Source organism: Balaenoptera physalus (assembly GCF_965194825.1).
Source record: "Balaenoptera physalus genome assembly, chromosome: 8".
NCBI classification, from domain to species: domain Eukaryota; kingdom Metazoa; phylum Chordata; class Mammalia; order Artiodactyla; family Balaenopteridae; genus Balaenoptera; species Balaenoptera physalus.
This window is the reverse complement of record NC_138887.1, coordinates 67699014-67721955: the sequence shown is the minus strand read 5'-3', so window position 1 is coordinate 67721955 and position 22942 is coordinate 67699014. Positions and strand designations below refer to the sequence as shown.

The 22942-nt window shown below is 38.6% G+C and overlaps 1 protein-coding gene across 9 annotated transcripts in view; it reads left to right on the top strand.

Moving 5' to 3' along the window:
• Positions 1–22942, top strand: part of ANKIB1 (ankyrin repeat and IBR domain containing 1) — a 139749-nt gene that overhangs the window by 72154 nt on the left and 44653 nt on the right. For 8 of the 9 annotated variants that reach the window (XM_082471694.1, XM_082471692.1, XM_082471693.1 and 5 more), the window contains 2 exons: positions 12643–12825; positions 17650–17767. In XM_082471694.1, coding sequence (XP_082327820.1) covers positions 12643–12825; positions 17650–17767 — 301 coding nt within the window. Of the gene's footprint in view, positions 1–12642; positions 12826–12896; positions 13004–17649; positions 17768–22942 lie in introns of all 9 variants that reach the window. The other variant, XM_082471695.1, reaches the window with a different exon arrangement.

Sequence of the window (22942 nt, the reverse complement as noted above, 5' to 3'; positions counted from 1 at the left end):
TTCATTAAGCTAAGCTATCATAGTATGGTATATAGGGCACTGGTTTCTAGTCTTGGTCCTCACAGAGACTGTCTGTAAGACCTTGAGCGAATCACTCAACTTCTTTGAGATTATCAGTCTCAACCATCCAATAGGAAACGATCACAGTTATCTCAAAAGACCACTTTTAGTGCTAATTTTCTCTTAATCTGTGATTGCAGTAAAATATATCCCATTTTCAGTGTCTAGCCTTTAAGGTTAAATTGATTATCTTACTCCATGGTTAAGGCCAAGCTATTTTTTTTTAACTCTTGAGGACATATCTATGGAAATACGTCTTTTCTAGTTGTTGAAGATGTTTTTCTCTCTATGTGTTTATTTAAGGACAGAGCTGATAAAGTCAACAGTAGACAATTTCATATGTGCATTTAAACACATACTTTCCTATGGCTCATTATTTTGAACCATATAAATGAAATGTTTAAAAACTTCCCCTTCTCTCTGTAATAATTGTGTTCCATAGTCAGCTAAAGGGACACACACATACACACATACAACACACAGAACATAACATAAAAGTATCTTTTTTTTTAAAATTTACTTATAAAAATAATTTATTTTTGGCTGCATTGGGTCTTCGTTGCTGCAGGTGGGCTTTCTTTAGTTGTGGTGAGCAGGGGCCACCCCCTGTTGCTGCACGCCGTGTGAGGGGGGGCCCTTGCTGCGGTGGCCTCTCCCCCTGCAGAGCATGGGCTCCAGGCGCACGGGCTTCAGTAGTTGTGGCTCGCCAGCTCCAGAGCACAGGCTCAGCAGCCGCAGTGCACGGGCCTAGCCGCTCCCCGGCATGTGGGATCTTCCCTGACCAGGGATTTCTGAGGTCCGGTGCTGTGCAGGTGAAAGGTCCCGCGGGGGTCCTGCTTTCTGCTTTCTAGTGTGGGAGAAGAGAGTGTCTGGATCTCTTCAGGGAAATGCAGGAAGTTCGTCAGCCACAGGAGGTCAGGGTAGAGGGAAGAGTGAATCTAAACGCCTCCCTCCTTTTTCTCTTGTGCTGCTGGCTGCTGCCTCATGCTTTTTCCTCTGTTTCTATCTCTCAGAAGTTGTGCTGAGAGAAAAAAACACAGGCCAGAAAAGGGATGCACCCTGGATGTGTGTGTGTGTGTGTGTGTGTGTGTGTGTGTGTGTGTGTGTGTGTGTGTGTGTGTGTGTGTCCAGAGGCTGCAACCACAGTTCCTCTGATGAACCCTGGAGGCGGCCCAGGACCTGATTGGTGGTTGCCATGGAGACCCACCTAAGCCTCTTGCCACCTGAGCTGTGTTATCTGAAGAGGGCACCTCTCTGACATGACAGTCACCTGAGAAGACCCAGGGGGTGAGAGCGAGCCTGTGTCCAGATGGCATTCTCTGCCCTGTCCTCCCCCAGCGGGCACTTGGGGTGGCACAAACTGGGGGAGCCAGACCACGCTCGCTGCACCCTCTGTAGAGCCCTAGGTGGACCTGCTCGGGGCAGATGTTTCCAGCTACTTGGTGAATGGTTCCTGGCCAGAACCCACTCTTTCCACCCACTCCCTCCACCAGGAGAGGGGTGATTCAGGAGCAGAGGGCAGGGGCCTTCACCTTTAATCACCACATCCTCACCTGTCCTCCTCTTTGCTAATCGAAATTCTCTCCTTCCCTCAAGTCAAGCTCAAGTGCAGAAAGTTCTTCTTATGTTCTGGAGGAGGGGCAAGGCTGAGGAAATAATCCAGGGAGAGGAGGAAAGACGGACTGTGAGTGCTGAGTTTGAGGTATTTGTGTTAACATGACGGGCTGGCAGGAGCCCTCCTGTGGCTGTTCTCCCTAATCCCACTTTCACCTCTGGGCTTCCTGCCTGTCTCTGTGCTCTGGGCACTGTCACTTGCAGACTATTCTGGCTTCGGGCCCATGTGGGCCAGACTTCCCCTAACAGACATCAGAAACCGACGCATGCTGCCCTCTGGGGTGCCTCAGGGGTGCCCAACTGGGCACTAAGCTGCATTGTAATAGACCTCAAGTGATGCTGTGCCACGTACCAGGTGGTAGAGTGACTTCTGGATACATCTTGTCCTGATTGTATTGAAGATAAAGCAGAAGGCATCGCCAAGAAGAAATGAAACCATGCCTGATGAGCTGCCTTGCACTGCTCACCCGCCTGCCTGCAGCTTTGACTGTGTTCCTGGGTGAAACGCCACTTTGCACTTCCTCTGTGGCTGGTTCCATTAGGCATATCTGCCGTCCCTCCTCATCCAGCTGCTCAAGCAGGGGTCTTGAGTCAGGAGCTGGACCATATACCTCTCTTGACCAGTTCACAGCCCAACAGTCCCAAAGATTGGGAAGGTCTCTTAGGGACAGAAGACTGCCATGTTTTGAGGAGCTGAAGTTGACCTCCTCGCACTCACAGTTCCCTGGTGGCTTCCACCCCAGGACCAGCTAAGGCCAGAGCAGCCTGGGGCAGGTAGCCAGGAGTCCCCACCTCTGAGCATCCCACCTCTATCCTGACGCAAGGGCAGAAATTCCAAGGCATTTCCATGCTGGGGAGAAGGGAAGAGCGGGATGAGAAGGCTCTGCTCTCCCTTTGGGAAAGTTGCTAAAAAGTGACGAGAAGAGGTCAGTGACTAAGTCACAAATTCGTTCATGCAACACGTATGTCTAGAGCACTGTTGTGTGCAGGCATACCAGTTGCTGGCTGAGGGTGTGTGATCCCATTCCCCTCCCCCTCGCTCCACGCTTCCCAGCCAAGCCCCCGTGAGGCTGGGTCAGATGAGTAGAAGGTGGAATTCTTGCAGGAGAGTGGGGAGCAGAGTCAGTATTTGGGTTCAGAGTTAAATGCCTTTATCTTCCTGCTGTATAATCTTGGGTCCACCACAGACCATTCTATTTGAATGAAAAAATTCATCCCGTGGATTAGTCTTAAAACCTCACCCTCAAACACACACATGCGCACGTGCACACACACACAATGCATACACACACACACAATTAATGTAAAAGAGATCATGCTGGTTCTGAGCCATCAAAGGAAGATCCCTCTGCAGCAGTGTGCTACGGACTCCTGACCTGTGACTCTGGGGAACATGCACATAGATGACCAGGTCCTTAGCATCCTCCCTCTCGACATAGCTGGCCCCTTCCCTGTACTTTTCAGTGATGCCTTCAACCAGGAGAGGGGGATCATCCCCTCCCTCCTCCCTCCCCCACCTGCTGCCTTGACACCACAAAGAGGGCTCGATGTTTGTGTTGACTGCTCATTTCTTTTCATCTGTTAACCTGTGGAGGCTTTGTGATTATCCACGCTGAGTGTGAGTTTGTACTGGGGAGAGAAGGTGGTTGTGGTTTTTTTCTCTCATTCGACATCAATGGAGGTTGTCAAAGCATAGGTAAATATTCAGCAACCATTCAAATGGAGAAACACCAGTGGGGCCCATGACGTTGCCTCACAAATGGTGTTTGATTAATAAATTGGAGATGTGGAATTGCGAAGCCATTGGTGCAGGGCTGGATTAAAAACATCTTAATCATAGAGTTCTTTTCGGAACTTGCAGGTGTGACAGTATCAGTGGCTAAATATTTTATATATATATGTATATGTATATACATATATATACATTTTTATATATGTATACACATATACATATATATATATATATGGAATATCTAGCCCTGAAGTTTCTTATATTGCTGCCTAGTTGACAGTGGACATTCCAACAGTCTCTCAAATTCAGTGTTTCCAAAACTGTACTCAGTCTTCTCTACCCACCAGCTCCTCCTCTTGACTGCCTTATTCCTATTAATGAGGCTACCATCATCCCCATATCTAGTCTTGATACCTGGATTTACCTTGGGACTGTTTTTGTTTTGTTTTGTTTTTGTATCAAACTTATGCCACTCATTTGCAGAATGGAACTCTTCCTTGCCTCTTTTGGCCAGCCCCTTCTTTTTATCTCTGTTGGCCACCTTCTAACAACAGGTGCTTATATCAAATCCTCACTTTGTATTTTTCCGAACTTCCTTGAGTAGGAAAATTTGGAGTTTCACAAATATTTGTCATTCAAAATTATTTATGAGATAAAAGTAACACAAAGAGGAGTGGGCTGCAATTGTTTGAAAATTAGAAATGCTTATATGTTGAACATTTATTAAGGCAAACTATAATTAAAGCCCCTTTAATTCTAATTTTTTCATATTTCAAAGAATTATTTCAAGGGTAAGCAAACTTTTTTCTGTGAAAGCCCAGATAGTAAATATTTTAGGCAGCTGCTCAACTATGCCACAGTATCCTGAAAGCAGCCATAGACAATGCATAAGTGAGCATGGCAGTGTTCCAATAAAACTTTGTTTATGGACATTCCCACTTGAATTTCTTATAATATTCACATATCACAAAATAATCTTTTCATTCTTTTCAACCATTTTAAAATGTAAAAATAGTTTTTAGTTTGTGGGCTATACAGGAACAGGCAGCAGGCTAGATTTGGCTCACAGGCCTTAGTTTGCAGTGGACCCCTGCATTATGCAAAGATTGGGAGAGGAAAGCAAAGATGGCTCCACACTATAGAAGCTTATTTTAAATATGTAAAATAACATTATCAATATGTAGCAAGTCCTGTATGCTTTAAGTATACAAAGAACTTTAAAAATACTATGTAATGGATGCCCAGCGCACAAAAACGGAACTCCATTAAAATATAAATGTTACAAGAATTTAATACTATAAAAAACATACTGTTTTCTTGGGTGCTGAGTTTTTGTTTTTCCACTTTGGAATAGAGATGTACTTTGGAGAGGAATGATGGGTTAGGTCTACTAGCAAGGCCCAATTAAAAGTTTAGTGATTTCTCCTCCCCTTGGCGGACTTCCCTAGATCAAGCCTAGTCATTAGGCCTCATTTTATTTATATTGGTGCTTCACCCGTCATAGTGATTCAAGAAATGGTTGATGTGACAGAGGTGATTGTTGTGTTTGATAGTGCTTCAGCTCTTTGTGAAAAGCATTTTTTAAAATGAGTATTATCTTTAGATATTTCCTATGCATCCTTGTCCTACTTGCTTATTCAAAGCTTTAAGTGTAGCTGCTTATTGTTAGATCAAGTAAAGGTCACTAGAAAACCAAAGGTGGTAAGTCACACTTCCTTTTACAGCTACAGGGGCTATTTGACACTCTGGCAGCTATCAGAGTATTTCACACTTCATTGAAAAGCCAAGAAAATCATTCACAAATCATACTGAAGAGTTTTACTTAATTATATTGTGTTTTTAGCACCTGGGGTTTTAAAACTGTAAAAAGAATACAGAAATTGTAGTCTCAGCTCAGCAACTGAGTAACTTTGCCTGTTTCTGGGCCTCGGTTTTGTAATTTTTAATCAAGAAAGTTATGATTTCATTATTGCCTCCAAAACATCATGATGCTAAGAGCTATTAATTATTTAGGCATTAACTGTTATAGGCATTGAAGGGAAGGAGACATCATTTAAATTTTACTTAGCCCAGAAGATTTCATGGGTAGTAGTAATATCTGAGTGGATGAGATTTCAGTTTAAACATTTGGAGGAGGCTACTCAAAATGTGGCCCTCAGCACATTTTGTAGCATCAGTAACGCCTGGGAGCTTGTTATAAATACAAATTCTTGTGCCCCACAGACCTCCAGATTCCAAATCAGAATCTCTGGTGGTAGACTCCAGGAATGCTTTAAGCAAGTTTTACTGGTTATTCGTTTGCATGTTGTAGTTTGAGAAGCACTGTTCTAGGTCTCAAACATATGCAGATTGGAGTATTTTGCAGAGGTTTGATAAGACAGATGACTTAAAATGAAGATAGAAGCCATACTAAGTACAAATACTAATGCCAAGAATTTTGGATTTATTTATAGAAAATTGAGCCATTTAAATTTTTGATTGGTGGAGTGCTATTATGAAAGCAAATATAGTAAGATTAGCCTAATGGTTGTAATGTAGAATAGAGTTGAAAGGGGGGGACTTCTAAAGGAGTGGTTCTTAAAGCCTTGCTACCCAGACAGTGGTCCTCAGACTGGCATTGGCATGAATTTGGGTACTTGTTGGGAATGCAGAATCTCAGGCCTCATCTCAGATCAGCTGAGTCTGAATTTGTAGTTTAACAAGAACCCCAAGGTGATTCATTCATACTCACATTAAAGTTTGAGAATCCTTGGCTTAGAGCAGTAGTCTGTGGGACATACAATGGAATCACCTGTAAAGAGTTCATATATTTAATCCCCACTCATCACCCTAATATGACTATCAGACAGCCCAGATGATTCGTAAACAATTTGGAAACCTTTGTGCTGAAACAGTGGTTGTAACCATGTCTGCACAAAAAATCCGATAGTGTAGACCATATCTCAAATCAATAAAATTGGAATTTCTGAGAGTGGACCCCAGTCACTAGTATATTAAACTTCTCCAGATGATTCTAGTGTACAGCCAAGGTTGAAAACCAGTGTACTAGAGGGAGTGACAGGAGTTAGAATATTATTGCACTAATTCTGCTGTGAACTGATAAAGGGCCTGGATTTGTATGGTGGTATTAGAAATGGAAAGAATGAGGCAGATGCATTTAGGTGACTTGGTCAGTTGATACGAGAAAGTAAGGGAGAGAAAGGTTAAAAATGATGGAGACTTTAAAATGTTAATATTAACAATGCTGAGCTGTCTTTGGATAATATAATTTTCTCTCTTTGATTTTTTTTGCATTTTGTGTAACAATCTGCTATCATATCTATAATTAGAGTAAAATAAATTAACTTTATTTTTAAGTAAACTGAGCATGGTTTTGAACCTAGTTCACTTTGAAGCCTGCTAACAATTGACAGACATTTAAAAAGTGAGATGAGGTGTTGTATGTCTACTACACTTTAGTAGTAAAAAGAAAAAAAAAATTAAAAGTGAGATGAGGTGAAGGAATTGGTTAGAAGGAAAGGAGAATATCTTGCGTTTTCATTTAGAAGGAGATTGCGGTCTTAGATTATCCACATGAAATGATATTCAGGCTATGGAAGATTAGAACTAACTGGGAGTAATGAATATAGATTTAGAATTAAATGTTATCTGCAAGATAAGGTATAGATGAGAAATCCAAGAAAAAGACTTTATAGATAAAATTACAGAATTAAGGTCAGCATCAACTTGGAGAATGCCTGTGTTTAAAGGGAGTGAGAACAATAAGTGGCCTACAACAAAAACCAAAAAAGCAGAGAAGAGAACCAAAGTAATACATTGTCGAGGATGCCAAGAGAAGAATTTCAAGGAGAGGAGGTAGTCAGTCATTTGATGTGCTTCAGAAAGGGCAAGGAATTACAAGACTGATAAGGCTGTTGGATTTGAGAAGTATTAATGACTTTCAGGAATATTATAGTGAAGTGGGCAGAGTAGAAGCCAGATTGCTGGGAGAAATTGAGTAATTTGCTGAGGAAGCAGAGGGATAGCGGGTGTCAGTCACTAATTTGACAGATGTGGCCAAGAGAGAAAGTAAAGTATTGGGGAAATGACAAGAAGGCTAACAGAATTAAGATAGGGGACTCCTATACCAGGAGCCAGTAGAAAGTCAGAGAGTGAAGATGGAGGGAGTAATGGAGTGCTCGAGGTCATAGAGGAAACAGATGAGGAAATGGTAATTTTACAACCAGAAGAGACTAAGAATCATCTTTTTTTTACATTTTTTCTCAAGATTATGTAAGCCTCATTTTATAGATGGACCTGGTAAACTGAGACTTACAGAAGTTAAATGACTTGGTCAGAGTCAACCAGCCATTTAGATGATGGATCAAAGGGGTGGGAAGGGATTTGTCATGAACTAGGAGCTGTCCTTCCCCTCTTCCTCTGGGATTATGAACAGAAAGGAAGGCAAAATCGATAAACAGATGCGCTGAGATCGTGATAATTGGATATTTCTTTTAAGGTAGAAAATTGTACGTACCACCAAGTGTCTGAGATAGGCTAAAAAACACATTTGAATAAAATATTCAGTTCTCCTTGCTTGAGAGTGGAGAAAATGATACTTAGAATGCTTTGGTTGAAGCATTTAAAAACTACCTCTTCAGAACCACGTGTAACACCCTATTATGTAAAAGCAAAACACCTGACTTTATGCAGCAAAAGTTTAACAGATATCTTGACATCTTCTGCTTTCTTGTGTTCCAGCCTTAGGCCCCAAAGGTCAGTATGCTGAAATTCTTTTTCAAAAAGTAATCCTCCGATGTCAGGCAGTACTGCTGATAGCTAGCTAGCGTCTATGCCAAAGGTAGCATATACGTTGATTTTCCTTGCCAAGACAAATGCTGTAAACATGGACCCTCCATTCCATCACTGATCATGAGTTTCTGTCCAGGTACCAATTGCAGCAATGAGATACAGGTTTTTGTGGCCCCTCACCCCACTCCCATCAGACTCATTTGGGGACTCCTTTCGAATTACCAATCAAGGCAAGAAGTCTCAAGTTCTAAAAACGGTCAACAGTGGCTCTCAACAATGACTTCTCGCACATCCCCTCTCCTCACATCTCCTCTCCACACGTCCTTTTTTTTTTTTTTTTTCTTTTTTAAACCCCAAGGAATGCAGTCTATACTCTGGAAGGTTCCTCTTACCAATATTCTGGAATGGCACAGCCTCTTAAATTTTGTTGTCTTTGCTTTTGCTAAAGACTAGGGTGATTAAGTTAAAGATGATTTATCTTGCTTGCTAATATTTAGAATCTCTTCTGTGGTAGTATCTGTTGTGGAAGTAAATCAATTCATGGTTTTGAAAGCCATTCCAGTGTGCATTTTAGAAATCATTTTCTGCTACTCTGAATATCAAAGAACCATAGAGTAAAGTCAGCTCTCAGTTCTGTAGCAGCCAGAAGCAAATAGTCTGTTTTGTGTTAGTGAAGCAGAAAGGCTGAAAACAGTAACAGACCCTGCAATAGGTATGATAAGTCTGTGGACTTAATACAAGTCGCCAGTATTGAACAGAGAAGGTAATATAAATATGTCAGTTTCCATGCCACACAGGCCGTAGTCTAGGGTCATTGCTTGTCAGACTTTAATGTGCATAAGGATCTCATAGCGGATTAGTCTCCAAAATTTACAAACAGCTCATGAGGCTTAATATCATCAAAACAAACAACCCAATCAAAAAATAGGCAGAAGACCTAAATAGACATTTCTCCAAAGAAGACATACAGATGGCCAATGGGCACATGAAAAGATGTTCAACATCGCTAGTTATTAGAGAAATGCAAATCAAAACTACAATGAGATATCACCTCACACCAGTCAAGATGGCTATCATCAAAAAATCCACAAACAATAAATGCTGGAGAGGATGTGGAGAGAAGGGAACCCTCCTACACTGTTGGTGGGAATGTAAACTGGTACAGCCACTATGGAGAACAGTATGGAAGTTCCTTAAAAAACTAAAAATAAAACTACCATATGACCCAGCAATCCCACTACTGGACATATACCCAGAAAAAAACATAATTCAAAAAAACACATGCACCCCAATGTTCATTGCAGCGCTGTTTACAATAGCCAAGACATAGAAGCAGCCTAAATGTCCATCAACAGAGGAATGGATAAAGAAGATGTGGTATATATATGCAATGGAATATTACTCAGCCACTAAAAAGAATGAAATAATGCCATTTGCAGCAACATGGATGGACCTAGAGATTGTCATACTGAGTGAAATAAGTCAGAGAAAGAGAAATATCATATGATATCCCTTATATGTGGAATTTAAAAAGAAATGATACAAATGAACTTATTTACAAAACAGAAACAGACTCACAGACGTACAGAACAAACTTATGGTTACCAGGGGGGAAGGATGGGGGGAAAGAATAGTCGGGTAGTTTGGGATCGACATGTATACACTGCTATATTTAAAATCAATAACCAACAAGGACCTAATGTATAGCACAGGGAACTCTGCTCAATGTTATGTGGCAGCCTGGATGGGAGGGGAGTTTGGGGGAGAATGGATACATGTATATGTATGGCTGAGTCCCTTTGCTGTGCACCTGAAACTATCACAACATTGTTAATCGGCTATACTCCAATACAAAATAAAAAGTTAAAACAAACAAAAAAAGAATCTCCTGGAGATGAGAATCAGATTCTGATTTAGAGGCCTGGAGTGGGAGGGGCTTGGGTGGTAGCCCTGAGAGTCAGCATTTCTAACAAACCCCCTGGTGTCCCCAGACCACATTTAGACTAAAAAGGTTCCAGGTGGTAAATAGCAGCTGATATGACCTTGCCTTCAGGCTCTAGAAGGTGGCTGCAACAGTGACAGCTGAGAGCTATTGCTTCACAGATTTTTTTTCTGTAAAGGGCCAGACGTAATGGGTAAATATTTTAAGCTTTGTGACCATAAGTCTATGTTTCATATTCTTCTTGGTTTGTTTGTTTGCTTGTTTTTACAACTTAAAAAATGTTTTAAACCATCTTAACTCTGAGGTATACCTTTGGCTTAGAGCAAGAAGCCAAAGTCATATCCATTGGGCTTGTCAAGTTAGCCCGTGGCTTCCAGGCCTGGCATTGGTATAAGTCCCTTATTTTATCAGGGCCTCTTGGGATGACTGTGGAGGAACCATAAGGATGACAGTTCCAAAAGCAATAAAAGAACTTTACAGGAAGATCCGTGTGTTTGTTGGAGGGAGAGGAGATAAAATTATTTGGAAGAAAATGAAAAGAAGCTACCATTCTTATTAACCCACATAAAAAATGAAAATCTCTAAAAAGTATTCACATTTAGATCATAAATAAGATCTGGCCAGAACTTTATGGTGGGCCCAGGATACCTTTGACTTCTTTATTTTGTGATCAGCCTATTCTTTGGGTCAGTACAATGTCCAGTCATGGTTAAGAACTTGGTCAAACTTGCGTCTGAATCCCAGTAGTTGAGTAACTTTGGTCAACTTGTTTAACTCTTCTGAAACATTATAATATCCCTGCCACTTGGGGTTGTTAATATTAGGTAAGAATATGTATTTGAAGCCCCAGCATAGTGCTTAGCACTTAGAAAACAATAAGTGGTGGCTGTTACTGTGTTGTTATGGTTGTGACTGAATTCTATAAAAGAATCAGCTCCGTGACTAATTGTCAGGCTGTCCTTTAGGGTTGTCCTAGATTATGGCCCCCATGGTATTCATGTCCTTGTTAATGTCTCTGCAGACATACTGGGGAACCTTGAACCTATAGCCCTTAATAGCAACATATTTAACTTCTGCAAAACCAGCAGAAACCTCAGTAGTGAACAAGTCAAGTCCCTATTCCATGTATTTTTAAAAGTGGGATTTCCTTGGGCGAAATCCTACCTTTAAATATCAAGAGATTTGGTAGAGTATCTTCCCAACTTGGCTATCAGTAGCTATTCCCATTGCTTATTTTGAGGAATATTGAGAACAGTTTTGCTCCCGTTGCTTATTTGGAGGAATATTGAAAACAGTTTTGCTTCAGTGATTTGCTCAACCGAATTTTATTTCAGCGTTTAGCTGGATAATGAATGATACAAATGAAAACTTTTGTCCACCTTGTCAGGACATCCAGGTATTAGTGGTTAAAGTAACAGTATTGGCTGTGTCCTTCTTGTTTAAGAAAGATTTATAGAAATGTATAAAATTTAGAGCATTGAATGACTATAAAATTATTCATTTTTAAGTAAAACTTTGGATTGGACAGAATGCTTAAGAATTTCTTTGTAAAGTTTAAGAAATTGGTTTGTTGTTGTTTTTAACCAAAGGAAGTCATCTTTTTTTTTTAAATAAATTTATTTATTTCATTATTTATTTTTATTTTTGGCTGCGTTAGGTCTTTGTTGGCTGTGCATGGGCTTTCTCTGGTTACAGCAAGCGGGGGCTCCTCTTCGTTGCGGTGTGTGGGCTTCTCATTGCGGTGGCTTCTCTTGTTGGGAGCGCGGGCTCTAGGCGTGGGCTTCAGTAGTTGTGGCTCGTGGGCTCTAGAGTGCAGGCTCAGTAGTTGTGGCACACGGGCTCAGTTACTCTGCAGCATGTGGGATCTCCCTGGGCCAGGGCTCGAACCCGTGTCCCTTGCATTGGCAGGCAGATTCTTAACCACTGTGCCACCAGGGAAGCCTCAAAAGGAAGTCATCTTAACGCTAATAAGCAAGAATTGCTAATCTTAAAATTAGAAGCCACTGGTATCTAAATAACTTTTATTGTCATTTCAGATACATACTGTTGAATTTTTGTTATGCTTACTTTATTAAAAATTTTTTAATAGGCAGCATGAAATAACTGGTCATTTAAATCTATAGTTGCAAGTTTTTTTTGTTTTGTTTTTTTAATTTCTTTATTTATTTTTGGCTGCATTGGGTCTTTGTTGCTGCGTGCAGGCTTTCTCTAGTTGTGGCGAGTGGGGGCCCCTCTTCCTTGCGGTACGCGGGCTTCTCGTCGACGTGGCTTCTTTTGTTGGAGAGCAGGGGCTCTAGGTGCGCCGGCTTCAGTAGTTGTGGCTCAAGGGCCCTAGAGCACAGGCTCAGTAGTTGTGGCGCACAGGCTTAGTTGCTCCGCGGCATGTGGGATCTTCCCGGACCAGGACTGTAACCCGTGTCCCCTGCATTAGCAGGCGGATTCTTAACCACCGCGCCACCAGGGAAGTCCTATAGTTGAAAGTTTTTGAAAAAATCTTTTTTAGCTTTTAGTAAAACATGGAGGAGACTTGTTTGCTGAGAATGAGAATAAAGATACTCCTTGTGATTGTGCTGAAAAGCAACACCACAAAGATTTGGCCCTCAATCTGGAATCTCAAATGGTATTCTCACGAGATCCTGAAGCTGAAGAAATAGAAGCTGAATATGCTGCATTAGACAAACGAGAGGTAAGTTTTTTTAATAAAAAAATTATATGGATTTTATATTAAATTTTATTTTTTTCTTCTTTAAAACCCAGTCTGTGTGGTCTTCTTTGCAATATGCTAAATATCCTGTGATCTACATAGCCATAAGTATGAAAATACATCTAGAAAACCTGGAGGTGGTGTCTGTCCTTTAGCATATGTAAGTATGTTTAATTACATATAAATAGAGATGCTGACTCCAGGACTCCAGTCCTGTACTTCAGTCTCTGCCTGTCTTCTGGATTGCTCTTACCAACAAACATGCTTTGGTAACTCCCATCTTAAAAAACAAAACAACCTCTCCGTTGACCACTCTTCCCCAGCCCTGTCCCTGTCCCCCTTCACTTGTAGCCCCATATCTCTGATCGTCATATGAGAAAAACAAAACTTAAGAGCTGTCTATACATACCAACTTCCTCACCTTCCCTTCACTCTTCAGCCCATTGCAGTGTGACTTTCTTCCCTTCTACTCTGATGGAACTGCACTGATGTGGACATCAAGAGTCACTGTGTTGCCAAATCCAGTAGGTGCTTTTCTCTCCTCATCTTACTTGAATTCCTCAGCACCACTTGACATAATTAACCACTCCATTAGTGAAACACTCTTCCCTTGGCCTGAGCGACATTGCTTTCTGGTTTTCCTCTAAGTCTTCCTTGTCTCAGTAAACATTACCTCCATCCACTCAAGCATAAATGTGGCAAGCATTCTCGATTACTCACATCCAAGCAGTCTGGGAATTCTGTCAGTTTACCTTCAAAGTTATAACCTAAATCCATTTACTCCTCCCATTCTCTACTCCTACCTCCCTAGGTCCTCTCCACCTTCACTTCTCATCCGAAATACTCTAGTAGTTTCCTGACTGGTCTTCTTCCTTCTGTTCTCGTCCCCTTAGAATCCATTTTGTGCACAGTAGCCAGAGTGCCTTTTAAACTTAAATTAGGTCATATCACTTAAACCATAGAGTGACTTTTCATAGCACTTAGAATAAAATCCAAACTGTTTGCTCAGATATAAGACCTTATATGGTCTCGCCACTGTTTACCTCTCCAACATGATCTCAAATGTTCTTTCCTGACACACTTTGCTCTAATTGTAGTACCTAAACTATACTAAGGCTTTTGCATTTCCTGTTCCTTATGTCTAAAATCATCTCCCAAGTTTTCTCTTGACTATATCAGTTCTGCAGAGAGGCAGTCTTAGACCATTCTTTCTGAAGTAGACCCCTCTCCTTCCATTATTCTTTACCATATACCCTGTTTATTTTTCATAGCACTTATCACATGCTGTAATTATTTTGTTTATATATTTTTATAGTTTACTTGTTTACTGCCTTTCTCTTTTATTAGATTGTCAACTTTATGAGGGCCAGAACCATAACTGCCTTATTTAGCAGAATATTTTCAGTGTCTAACACACTGCATGCACAGTGGGCATCCATAAATATTTCTTAAATAAAGAAATTATTATAAGACAGTAAATTTTTTCTTCTAAAAACGATTCTGATTCTTCAGTGTTCAGTGCTAACTTGATTCTGAGAGGACTTATATAACTATTATTTGTATGTGTTTAGGCACTTTTATTTGCCATTCCTCTTTAAATTAGTTTTCTTTTTCTTTCTTTGTATCAGTATTGGACTGCTTTGAAGGTTATTGCTGGTTTGTGTTAATCTGAAAAAGAAGCAGTTTATCTTTGCGGCAGGAAAGAGGAAGGCACCTTCATTTTAATCCCTCATGCAGAAGAAAGGGGTACTGCCCACTTGGAACTGAGCAATGTATTGAAATGCTTCACATGACCTAGTTATAGTTCCATTGCAGAAATTCAGAGTGAATATGTTACATGTTCATGAAGGCAATATGTCTTTCTCCTTCAAGGACTATTTTTCTTCCATTGTAACCTATTTAAGTTTTAAACTGTGCATTAAAAAAAAAGAATCTGTACAGATTGCTTTATATCAATATTATTCCTTTCTTAATGTATCTAAAGTCAAATTTTATTTGGTTCAACATAAATTAGGTAGAATGATGGCTAATCTGAAAAAGAACATTTAGGAAATATACCAGAAAATAAACAGTTGCCACCACTGGGAATATCAGGAAATATTGGTTTTCATTGCTGAGGCAGGGAAGATACCTGGAGTCCCAAATCTGAACTTGGAACACAGTTTCTAGAAGCAATGTTATATATAGTGTATAAATTCTAGACTGGAATGAGTACTACAAATTTAATCATTAAAGGATTTGGTAGGATTTTGCAGGACAAAGTGTGGTTCATAAATTAGCTTAAAAGCAAACTGTACATGATGATTTGGGGGCACTTTTTAAAGGATAGTTTGGATTAAATTTCTCCTTTTTCCTTTTTTAGTTAATCCCTATATAGAATAGTTTAGGTTAAATTTTTATTTCTTTTTCTACTTAAGGTTATAGGATACCTGTAATATGTAGAGATTCATGGCAGTATAGCTGAATGCATATATAGGTGTAGTAGACTATTAATACAATGTGATATGAAATGTATTCAGCATTAAGTTTTTACTATCATTTGTAAAAAGAGTAACACTGCAGACTGATTGAGTGCTTGCTCTGCCCCTGTTTAAAGCTTTTTAACATCCCCAATGATTTTTCTTCAATATTTTTTTTTTTTTGGCCGTGCTGAGTGGCATGTGGGATCTTAGTTCCCTGACCAGGGATCGGACCCGCGCCCCCTGCATTGGAAGCATGGAGTCTTAACCACTGGACCGCCAGGGAAGTTCTTTAATTTTTTAATTAAAATTTTTTCAGCCAAACACCCACTTTATAAGAAGAAGCAGAATGAAAATTTTAAATACTCATTATTCTACCACTTATAAATAATACTTGTAACATTTTGCCTTCCATTTTTCATCAGTGTGATGATATTGTACATTTTACATCCTGTACTTTCTTTTTTTTCCTTTATATTTTTTGATATTCACAAACTCATCATGGAAAACATTTTGAATGACTGCTAACTACTCTAACATGTAGATGTCCTATAACTCCCTTAAAGTACATTTGGGATACTTGCATTTTGTCACTTTTAAAAGTAACATTGCAATTGACCAGTTTTGTTCACATTGTGATTAGACCTTAGGATAGATTCCTGTAAGTAAAGTTATTGAGTCACAATATCAGTATTTTAAAGGCTCATGATACGTGATGCTTAGTCATTAAATGATAATCCAATTTCTGTTTTTACCCACAGTACATCAGAGGGCCATCTCACTGCAACCTTACCAGTATTGAGGGGTGTTTTTGTTTTTGTTTTTTCCAAACCTTGGCCAGTTTGTTAGGTAAAGAGTTTGTATACTTAAGGATGTTTATGTTTTTATAACTTTTGACATTTTAAATTTACTGATTGTCACAAATTCCTTATATATTAAAAGCAACACACTTTTTATGTTTAAATCTTGGCAGTTTCTTTTGCAGTCAAGTCTGTCAGTCTTTCCTGTCATTAATACACTCATTGCTTATATATGCTTCCCTGCCAGAAGACATCTTAGGATCAGGAAACTTACATCAACTGAGAGAAATTATCCCTGGTGAATAGAGTTCCCACCATATGGGGTTAAGTAAGAATTGATGAAATGGTTTCCATGATAATCAAAAAAACAAAGCAAGAAATAAAGATAATATCTAATTTTAAAGTATCTATAAATCAGCTATAAGGGATAGGGCTTACTGACTGCCCAGAACTCTCTGGAATGTGTGATAGATGTTACCAAAGGACATCCTCAATGGTTGTTATTCTGATAAGTATTTGAGAATTTCTACTGCTTTTTAAGTTATGGTCTTTAGTTCTATGCTTACTGCAGTAAGCTGGTTACATCTGTTTAAAGGATTGAAATAGATATGTGTATCAATATTAATAATAAAAACACAATATTGAATAAAAATAAAAGCAAATTGCTTAGCGATATATTTAATGTTATGCCATAATACTATGATAGCTACAAATCAAATTCATGATAGTGATTGCCATAAGCAAGGATGGGGAAAATTAGGGAAATGTAATGGGGAAAACATGTCACAGGTTATTTTAGCTTTTATAAATTTCTGAATAGTGAGACATTTGTGATTTTATTCCTTGTATGTTTTCTGTTAAAAGCAAAGAAAAAAAAGTATAAAGGATAACAAAAGAATTTTAAAAACCTGAAATGATACAGTACCTTTATGAAGAAAACTAAGAAGCATTAACACTTGAATAAACAGAGAGAATACATTTATAAGAAGTTGAATAGTATGCCATAATCACTTCTCTCCAAATTAATTAATAGGTATCATGTAATCCCACTAGCAATCCAGATTGTATCTCAATAAGTGTAAATGTTGGTGGTTCAGTGATTAAAAGTGAGTCTAAGTGAAAACATATATTGATATATTCACACACAATTGATTTGCAAAAAGAAAAGACTGGATAAAAATACTTGAGAACTTTAATCATGACCATTGCTCAGTGGTGGGATTATAGATTTTTATTTCTATTTCTTTTTTGTATTATTCAGATTTTTAAAACTATGAAGTAAGATGGTTTTGTCATTATAGTATGATTCTTTTGTTTTAGAATGATAAGGTACATGAGACTAGGCATCCACTTTCCAGCTTAAAAAAGACTTGTGAGAGAGTAGTTTGAAGTCCATGATAGTGGAACATACAGAGCCTTTTTAACTTCATTGCCAAACTGGAACTGGAAGGTTAAATAAATGATAATCATATATATTTATTTATAGGCATTTAGAACTTCCTAATAGTATCATAGCCAATTTAACTTTTTTTTTCTTCTTTTTAAAGCCATATGAAGGATTAAGACCTCAGGATCTTCGTAGATTGAAAGATATGCTTATTGTGGAAACAGCAGACATGCTCCAGGCTCCACTATTTACTGCTGAAGCTTTACTTCGAGCTCATGGTAATGAAAGAAATGTGCTTCTGATAACACGAGTGCCTTTTGAAACTTTTCAGAGTTAAAAGGTGGCTATTTTAATGTTTTAATATAAAACAAAATAGTTTGCTAAACAAGCCTAAGTTCATTTTTGTGCAGTAGTTACTGCAGTACTCAGCATCCTCATAACATTTTGTATTTTGAAGTATAAACTGGCTACGAATCGTAGAGAGAAACAGGAAATTTCTTTTGAAAATTGAGCTACTAAATCAACTCATAGATTGTCTAATTTTAGAAATGTATCTGATTCGAGCAGGGTTAAGAGTTGGAATCCATAGTCCTAGTCCTGGTTTTGACATTAATTTTTACTAAAGTCAATTAAAGTTAACTAACAGTTGTGTTATTAGTATTGTCAGTTGTATTTATTTTATGTAAAAGCTGTTTCTCCCCATGAAATGCACAAAGAGAAATTTAGAGAGGCAAGGCAGGAATATGCAGTTCCTTTTAAGGTTTTTTGTTTGTTTTTATTTTTTTTGAGGACATTACCAAATTTACTTAGGAAAAGTGCTCAGCTTATTTTAAGTTCTCTGTGATACTTAGCATAACCATTCTGGGAGTTGTTACATGCTGAGTTGGACCCTCTCGTTGCACACTTGATATTTGACATTTTGGCTTATTTCAAAGAGGTTTTTTCTGATTTAGAAATTATTTTTAAACATAGAAAGGTAAATGGCTGTTCTCATCCAGTAATTTTGAGGCATACCGGTCTGTTTTAACTATAAATCTTTACCATCTATACTAAAATAGAATGTCAACTTCCAAAAATTTTTATATAACGTTTTGATCAGAAGAAAATTTAAAACTGCATATTTCATCATCCTTTGATCACCTCTGTGAATAATTTGGTATATAACAGAATCACTAACTTCAATATTGATATTTCCCAGAGTTCTGTACTTGACAGTCTTTTCCACTTTATATACCAGTGGCTCTATATTTTAGTATAAATAAGGATAGCCTGGGAAACTAACCAGAGATTCCTAGGACGACTTCCAGAGAGTCTAAGTCTTTAGGTGAGGGATGCAGCATAAAAACGTGTGTTGTAAACAAGCCTTACGAAGTAGACCGTTTTCTGAGAAACATTGCTGTGCACGTTTATTTAATGAAACCAAGGGTTTCAAAAACCACCTAAATAATAAAGAATATATCTACCACCTGACCTTAATAAAATATTAAAGGCTTTATTTCTAAATGCCTTTTTAACATTTTCTCTTCAACCTAAGGATGTCCACACCTGAACTCATCATTTCTCCCACTGTCTTGATAAATGGACTGCCACATTAATTTAATCACCCTAACTAGAAACTGGGAAGTCATGCTTTCCTTCTCCATCTCTATTCCATTTGGCCACAGTCTCATCATTTCTCTTCCTAAATATCTCTCATCCTCTCCCCATCCTCCCTAGCTGTTTCCATTCTCACTGCCACTGACTTAAATTCAGGTTGTCATTATTTTTCATCTAAATTGTAGTCTCCACTGTTGCCATTCCTCTTCATCCTTATTCATTTTTTATGTTGCATTTTAAAATTTTGAGCATGTTACTCCCCTGCTGAAAAACCCTTCACTGGCTCTCCACAGACTTAAAATATCCCAGCTCTTTAGTAGACCTTCATGACCCAGGCTTCTTTACCTGGGCTGTTAATCTTCCCATTTATTTACCCACTCCTGCTTGTCCTTATTAATCATTCTTCCAGGAAACCTTTTCTGCTTATGTGTTCCCAAGTATTCACTGAGAGCCTTCCTGTCTCTTCCCATTATATCCTGTGCATGTATGTGTCGTACACTTAGAATACAATATTGTAATAATCTCTTTATTTGCTTTTCTTCTACATTAACCTGGGAGCTCTTAGAGGATAGCTTTTTATTGTTTTTTGTTTCCACAATATCTGGCATCCCTTAAGCCCTCAGAACATAGTTACAAAATGAATAGATAATATATCTGAAATGTTATTTATATATTTTTAAATCCATCTTTTTATTATAAAACTATTTTTCTCCATTGTCATCTTTTAAAATTTTGAAGTAAATCCTTTGGGGAAAAAATTTAGACCTGGTTCAAAAACGACATTGAGAAATTCAGAATAGTTTTTAAAATCTTAGAATTTAAAGATAAAATATTTTCCTCTTAGTCAGTAATAATACTTAACCGTCATAAAAACTTGTAAAGAAATACCAAATACCTTAAATTGTGTTTCTTTTGTGTGAGGTTCACAGCACCCCGTCCTTTGCTTGAGCTTTCAAGTAAAGTGAGTGCATTTAAATATAATGTAGAGCTGGCATAAAAGTGGAAGCTATTCATCTGTGAGGAGCTGTAACGTGACAGTTGTATTAGTTAGGGTAGGCTGGCTGCTGAAGTGAAAGTATCGAGTCAAACACAGTGAACATTTATTAATCATAATAGTCTAAAGTCTTAGGAATGGGACACGGGCTCTGCTCCACACAGTTGCTCTGACTGACTGAGACTCTGCCATATTAACAAAGTAGCTTCGGAGGTTGCCTGGATTATCTCCATTCCAGACAACCAATCAGAAAGGAAAAAGTGTGGAGAAATAGGTGTGGGAAGGTTTTTGAGCCAGTCCTGGAAGTGGCATAAATCACTCCTGCACCTATTCCACTGACCAGAATTCAGTCACATGGTCACACTTAACTGCAAGCAACAGTTCTACTCTGTAGAACTGTTGTGTAGTACTTATGGCCTTTTCTGCCACAGGTATCTACATTCAGCTAAATTATATAATATATCATAATTCTAACTTACAATATTATATAGAATCTAAGGCTAACTTAACCAGTAATTTTATTGTAATTAAAACAAAGATTTTCTTCTCTGGTGTTTACACATTGTGTCATCAAGTTTTTTTTTTTTTTTTTAATTATTTATTTATTTATTTTTATTTTTATGGCTGTGTTGAGTCTTCGTTTTTGTGCGAGGGCTTTTTCCAGTCGTGGCAAGCGGGGGCCACTCTTCATCGCGGTGCGCGGGCGTCTCACTATCGCGGCCTCTCCTGTTGCGGAGTACAGGCTCCAGATGCGCAGGCTCAGTAATTGTGGCTCACGGGCCCAGCCGCTCCGCGGCATGTGGGATCTTCCCAGACCAGGGCTCGAACCCGTGTCCCCTGCCTTGGCAGGCAGATTCTCAACCACTGCGCCACCAGGGAAGCCCCATCAAGTATTTTTAAGTGATCACCTCCATTTTCATTCCATTGATATTTCCCTAAGTTACTTCTTTTATATAGTAGGGTCAATTCTAATAACGTGATAACTAATTGAATTTTATTACTTGACATTTGTCTATTCTGTGATAACTTTTTTGATAACTTAAGAGTTCTATATTTCAGTCTCCTATTAAGGCATATAATAGAGGCTAATGCAGGTTTTCAGATGGACATCTCTTCTATATTGTTTAGGTAATATCAGTGACATTTTGATAATCAAATAAGATTTTCAGAGATAAACGATGTTAGTGAATAAAAAAGACAGTGCACAGAGCTACAGTTATACTAATTGCTGTCCAAATCCGGATGGGCTCTGTTTCAGAGCTATTAAACTGAACTATTTGTTAGATTTATAGATTGTATCCTTGGTAACATTCATTCAGCTTTCCACAGGAAAATAGATTTAAGAATTATGTTATCTACTGTCAAATTTAGTCCCAAAGTAATGAGGTTGAAGACAGAAGACAGAAATGTTTGGCAGTATTTACTAAGTAGTAATTGAATTTTAAGGATGACTCTGTTAAGAATACAAAGGTCATTTTCTGAGCATTTCCTCAGTAATAAAAGTAACTTATATAGTTCAAAGCTACCTAATGAGAAAATAAGTAAAATTTACTTACCTGTTTTTTAAAATATGAGACCAAGGCTAGTTTGCTTGTCCTTAGAGTAAATGTATACTGAAGTATTTTTTAAATCTTCTTTGGAGACTCATCACTTCTATAGGTAATTAAACATCAGTAGTCCACACCTCCTCTCACTCTACTCTCTTCCTAGGAAATGACATCTTCTCCCACGGCTTCCATAGATACAGATTTCTCCCTCTAAGACTAGACTTCTGAGCTCTATACACTTATATATAACTGCCGATTTGAAAGCACCTCTAGGATATCTCAAAAGCCCCTTAATCTCATCATGTCTAAAATTAAAATCATGCTTTTAAACCTGTACCTGAGTCTCTGGTATTCCCTGTTTACATGGATGGCAGCACCAACCAACCAACGTGGAAGACCCGGGACAACAACTTTGACATTTCCTCTCCCTCAGACCCTATATCCCATTGTTACCAAATTTTCAGTCTCACGTCCCAGATCTTAACTTCTTCCTTTCTCATCATCTCCACTGCAGCCAACCATGGGCTTGGCTACCATAATCTCTCACTGGTACTTCCCAGTAGCCTCCTTTCTAGTCTACCTTTCCCTCCACTCTCACCCTATCCAATTTCTTTTTTATTCCATACTGTAGTCAGAATGATCTTTTCAGATCTAACCGTGACAACCTGTTCTTCCTAACCCTAAGCCCAGTTTTCACTGGCTTCCTGTCACTTCTAAACTGATGATAGGAGTATTATTAAACAGTTCTACATGGCCTAGTCCCTGCCTGTTTTCAGCCTCACTCACACAGTGCTTCCCCTCTGGTCTCCATGCTCCAGCTACATTGACTTTTTTAATTTCACAAGGATGGTACCTTCTCTCCTGCCATAAGGCCTTTTAACATGCTATGTACCATCTGTCTAGAATGTCTTTCCCTCTTCCTTTTACCCAGTTAGCTCCCACTCATCCTTCAGATGTCCACTCCAAGCCATGAGCTCCCTGAATGGGAGTCTCTACCTCTTCTTAATGGTGCTTCTGACAGTGATGATTTTTTTTTTTAATGTGTTGATTTTACTTAATGTCTTTCTCCTTACTAGACTCTAAGTTCCATGAAAGCAGGAATTATGCCTGGTTTTTCCTCCTATTATATCCCTACAGCCTGACATAGTGTATGGCACATAAAAGACATTCAATAAATGTTTGCTAAATGAATGAAATTGTGCTGGAAAATATTTGTAGTAGATAAGACTAGAATTTAATTTAATTTAATATGTGTGTATATAAATTATAGTAGTTCTTTTTTTCCATTTATTAAAAAGTATTATAGTGGAGATTTG